At 48.1% G+C, this 5,548-nt stretch overlaps 1 protein-coding gene across 1 annotated transcript in view; it reads right to left on the bottom strand.

The window, feature by feature from the left end:
* Positions 1–626: 626 nt before the first annotated feature.
* LHFPL5 (LHFPL tetraspan subfamily member 5) overlaps positions 627–5,548 on the bottom strand; it is a 10,330-nt gene continuing 5,408 nt past the window's right edge. The window contains exon 2 of the mRNA XM_003789305.1: positions 627–886. Coding sequence (XP_003789353.1) covers positions 627–886 — 260 coding nt within the window. The remainder of the gene's footprint in view (positions 887–5,548) is intronic.

The following is a 5,548-nucleotide window of genomic DNA, read 5'->3' as shown; positions in this document are numbered from 1 at the left end:
AACAGAAGCAGAAAGCACCCTAGGGAGCAGGGAGGTCAATGGGAAGCAGGGACCTTCCAGGAGGGTCAGGTCCAGCCGACCCTTACAACTGGCGGGTAGGATTTGCATGAGGGGGAGTTGAAGCAGAGTAGACATTCAGACAAGCCCAAGGCTGCTCTAAGTAACCACAGGGTGTGCAGGCTCCCACTGTTTGCAACCACGGGCTGTCACTGCTGTACCCTCACTGGGTTGTTCTCAAGGTATCCCAAGCATTAACCTGCCTTCTTCCTCCTTCCTTAACAACTCAAACCCTCTGCTGCCCAGTTGTTCCTCTCCCCAGCTAGCACACTCCCGGTATTACTTCAAGACCCAGCCTTGGCGCCTCCTTCTGAAGGAGACTGTGCTTAGGCCCCCAGGCTGGACTGGGGCTTATTCCCCTGTAGACTCAAAGACTGTGGAGGGAGGGGCACTCCTCTATCATAGGCAGCCTCTGCCGGCTTGCAACCCTTCACTGGCCTTCTGCCTCGGGAGGACAAAGGTTTTGTCCAATGGTCTTGGTGTCCCTAACCCTTGGCTGGGGCTAAGCCTCAGGGGGCTGGCTAAAATGACCTCTCACTCTCAGCCCTGGGGTCTCTAGTCAGGGTACATCATATGGAGAAGGACAGATTACCACTTCCATCTGCCTTGTAGTCATCAGGGAGGAGTTTGTCTTGCCGGTAGCCCAACACAAAGGCCAAGAAGGAGAGGATGAGGGCGTCACCGATGCTGAGGATGGCCAGCATAAAGGCCCAGCGGATGGTGCAGTGGCCCAGGGTGTACTTGCCCGTCTGCTCCCCACACATGCGCCGCACCTCACTTGAGTCCCAACCGTCTGGGTAGACCAGGCAGCCAATCATTAGGCCTGTAGCTGAGAGTGCAAGAAGGGATACAGGAAGTGTCAGGCCAAGTGAGCCCAGCCCACCACCTTGCACTACTATTCTCTTCTCACCTTCCTTCTTCTTGTGCTAATATCCTTGAGGGGCACAAGAGGCAGCTCCTACCATCAGAACACATGTGAGAAACTGAGGCTCCAAGAGCTAAAACAACTGGTCTCTGATACTCACTAGTCAGGGGCAGAGGTAGAGAGCTGCGCTTTTCAGCCCAGAGCAGATTCTGCCTCTGCATCAGATGATCCTACCAGGCTTTGGTCTCCTCACCTTGGCCTCATTGAGGCACTGCTACCCTGGCTTCAAAGTCCTCCAAAGTCTGGTCCCAGCACTGAGAACTCATTTCTCCTAAGATATACATTTGTTCATAATTTCAACACCTCTGTGTTAATTAGCAGTATTTTTTCTTTGTATAATACATAGAATGACAGTGTGTCTTACAACTCAGCTGTCTCAGATTTGATGAATACAGGAAGGCTTTCCAGCCCTCTGCCTGGCTGTTTCCTTCATGAACCTTCCCCTCAAGCAAACAAGTCTGTTTCTCACCCTTACCCATATAGCACAGTGCCATTGCCTATACTTTTCTAAATTTAAGAATCTGTGAAATATTTATTTAAAATGCTGGTTTCTTTGTATATAACATGCACACGCACACACAAAATAAATAAAATAAAATAAAATACCAGGGCCAGGCGCGGTGGCTCACACCTATAATCCTAACACTCTGGGAGGCCAACGTGGGTGGATTGTCTGAGCTCACAAGTTTGAGACCAGCTTCAGCCAGAGTGAGACCCCGTCTAAAAATAGCCAGGCTTTATGGCGGGTACCTGTAGTCCCAGCTACTTGGGAGGCTGAGGCAAGAGAATCACTTGAGTCCAAGAGTTTGAGGTTGCTGTGAGCTGGGACACCACGGCGCTCTACCGAGGGTGACAAAGTGAGACTCTGTCTCAAATAAATAAATATAATAAAATAAGATATGACAAAATACCAGTTCCCAGGTCAGTGTTTGGCTCAGGAATCCCAGTGTTTTGTTTGTTTGTTTGTTTTGAGATAGTTTCATTCCATCGCCCCGGGCTAGAGTGCCTGGTATCAGCCTAGCTCACAGTAACTTTAAACTCCCGGATTCAAGTGATCCTCCTGCCTCAGCCTCCAGTAGGCACCTGACACTTGTCCAACTAATTTTTTTCTGTTTTTGGTAGAGACGAAGTAAGACTCTGTCCGCCCCCCTCAAAAAAGCAAAAATCACCTTCCAGGCCAGGCACAGTGGAGCAAGCTGCTTTCACTTTCTTTGTTTTGGGGTTTGGGGGTTTTTTTGAGATAGAGTCTCACTATGTCACCCACAGGAGAGTGCTGTGGCATCACAGCTCACAGCAACCTCAAACTCTTGTGCTTAAGCCATCTCTTGCCTCAGCCTCCCAAGTAGCTGGGACTACAGGAGTCTGCCACAATGCCCGGCTACTTTTTTTTTGAGATAGAGCCTCAAGCTGTCACCCTGGGTAGAGTGCTGTGACATCACAGCTCATAGCAACCTCCAGCTCCTGGGCTCAAGTGAGTCTCCTGCCTCTGCCTCCCAAATAGCTGGGACCACAGGTGCCCACCACAATACCCAGCCATTTTTTTTTTTTGGTTGTGGCCGTCATTGTTGTTTGGTGGACCTGGGCTGGATTCGCACCCACCAGCTCAGGTGTATGTGGCTGGTGCCTTAGCTTCTTGAGCCACAGGTGCTGAGCCACCCCGACTACTTTTTATTGTTATGGTTGTTGTTGTTTAGCAGGCCTGGGCTGGGTTTGAACCCTCCAGCCCTGGTGCATGTGGCTGGTGCCCTAACCACTGAGCTACAAGCCCCAAGCCAGCTTAGGCTTTTTTTGTCTCAGTTTCCTCATCTATAAAAATGGAGATAATAACCCTTACCTGTGGTGGTTATAGTGAGGCTCAAATGAGTTAATATTGGAAAAATGCTTAGAACATTGCCTAGCATATAATTGGCACTTCATGAGTGTTAGCTCTTATTATCCCACCCTGTGCCTTCATTGACTTGGTATTTACAGCTAAAAAATTCTGTTGTCAGTCTCGGCAGTGCCCATAGCACAGTGGTTACGGCACCAGCTACATGCACCGAGGCTGGCGGTTTGAACCCAGCCCAGGCCAGCTAAACAACAATGACAATTACAACAAAAAAAATAGCCAGGCATTGTAGTGGGTGCCTGTAGTCCCAGCTACTTGGGAGGCTGAGGCAAGAGAATCTCTTGAGCGCAAGAATTTGAGGTTGCTATGAGCTGGGACACCACACACTCTACTGAGGGCGACATAGTAAGACTCTGTCTCAAAAAAAAGAAAAATTATCTTGTCACCAGGTGCAGTGGCTCATACCTATAATCCTAGCACTCTGGGAGGCTAAGGTGGCTGGAATACCTGAGCTAGGTGTTTGAGACCAGCCTAAGCCAGAGCAAGACTCTATCTCTAAAAGTAGCCAGGCATTGTGGTATATGCCTATAGTCCCAGCTACTCAGAAGGCTGAGGCAAGAAGATGGCTTGAGCCCAAGATTTTGAGGTTACCATGAACTATGATGCCACAGCACTCTACTAAGGGTGACAAAGTGAGACTCCATCTCAAAAAAAAAAAAAAAATTCTATTGTCCCTGCTTTCCTCCCACTTCTTCCATCCCTCCCATCAAGACACCTCCCCAACCTTAGCCTCACAAGGCTGAAGCACAGATAAATGACATAATCCCAGGATGTGACCGGGGTGACCACAAGCACAAATGCCATGCAGGCAGAGAATGTCTCCCATGATCTGGGTTTTTTGTTTGTTTGTTTGTTTTGTTTTGTGAAACAGAGTCTCACTTTGTCATCCCAGTAGAATGCCCTGGTGTCATAGCTCATAGCAACCTCAGACTGGGCTCAAGTGATTCTCTTGCCCCAGCCTCCCAAGTACCTGGGACTATAGGCGCCCGCCACAACACCCTGCTATATATTTTTTTAAGAGGCAGCATCTTGCTCTAGCTCAGGCTGGTCTCAAACTCATGACGTCAGATGATCTGCCGGCCTTGGCCTCCCAGAGTGCTGGGATTATAGGCATAAGCCACTGTGCTGACCAATCTGTGCCAGTTTTATACCTTTGGCCTTCCTTCTTCAGGCTGGGAGGCTCTCTATTCCCAAGGCTGTGCCCTACCCAGGAGCCCCTCACAGCAACACCCCACAGTTATCTTCCCTGGACCCAGCTTATTCTTATAAAGAATGTCAATGGACCAAACAATTGCACAGTAAAATATAAAGATCAGGATCCTATCTCCTGGCTTAAATGTATAAACCTTTCTTTGATTTTTATATGAGGAAATCATTTATAGTTCTTAAAATACTTGATGTACCATTTTCACCCTGAAAACAGTTCTGTAAAGTAGGCCAGATATTAATATCCCCATTTTACAGATTAGAAAACTGAGGGCTCAGAAAAACCAAATGACTTGCCTAATCAACCAGCTATGGCAGAGCCAAGACCTGAACTCTCCATTCCTGACTTTTTTGACTTCGAGGTTCATTCCCTCCATCTCCAAACCATGACATCTTTCCAAAGGGCTGAATGTATTTAGTAGTGATACCTCAAACTTCTCAACAAACTGAGACGTGTTCAGGGAGCTATGTGAGGTGAAGCCTCCCACGGTTCTTTGGTAGACCTGTGTAGCCGGACCCTTCCCCACTAGGTGTGAGTTTAGGCCTCCAATGCAAATGCTTAGATGTAGGTGAATGTGGAAGGGAGCTACCCTTCAGGATTCTCCCTGTCACTCCTCCTCTTGGCCCCTTGTGGAAGGGGCACCACAGCTTCTTCCTATGATGGCTCTGGCAAGTTGTGGGTGCCACAGTCCCCCTGTGAATGCTCCACCCATCACCCAGGTTCTGGTGGAACCTGTGGGAGTCTATTCCCGGGTCTAAGTAAAGGCCAGCACAGTATTCTCAGACCAGCTTATTTACCTTTTCTGACTTCCATTCTGTTGTCTGTAAGATACCTGACTTATAATAGGCTTGTGAGGATTAAGTGTGATTATTTACAGAAAATTTTTACTGGGCTGGGTGTGGTGGCTCACGCCAGTAATCCCAGCACTCTGGGAGGCCAAGGTGGGTGGATTGCCTGAGCTCAGGAGTTTGAGACCAGCCTAGCAAGAGTGAGACCATGTCTCTAAAAATAGCTGAGCATTGTGCTGGGCACCTATAGTCTCAGCTACTTGGGAGACTGAGGCAAGAGAATCACTTGAGCCCAAGAATTTTGAGGTTACTATGAGCTATGACACCAGGACACTCAACCAGAGGTGACAAAATGAGACTGTCTCAAACAAAACAAAAAGCTTACTATAATGTCTCATATATGGTAAGTGGCCATTGATGTTAGTCATCACTATTATTATTGACATTGGAGTCAGATGGAAGCCACCTTGGCGACATGGATGCCATTAGAGCTGCTCACAAATGTTTTGGGTATATGGCAGGATGGCAGGATTCTTCTTTGCTCCACTCCACCCCTACCCCACATGGCTACCTTGTCCAATAAGATGGGAGCAGAGATGTGTGTACTTCCAGGCCAGAGTGTTTAACTGCTGGCAGAAGACTTCTCAGACTTCCTTTCTTTTCTTTTTTTTTTTTTTTTTTTG

Source organism: Otolemur garnettii, unplaced genomic scaffold (assembly GCF_000181295.1).
Source record: "Otolemur garnettii isolate 467f Iridium unplaced genomic scaffold, OtoGar3 scaffold00031, whole genome shotgun sequence".
NCBI classification, from domain to species: domain Eukaryota; kingdom Metazoa; phylum Chordata; class Mammalia; order Primates; family Galagidae; genus Otolemur; species Otolemur garnettii.
This window is presented reverse-complemented; position numbering and strand designations above follow the sequence as displayed.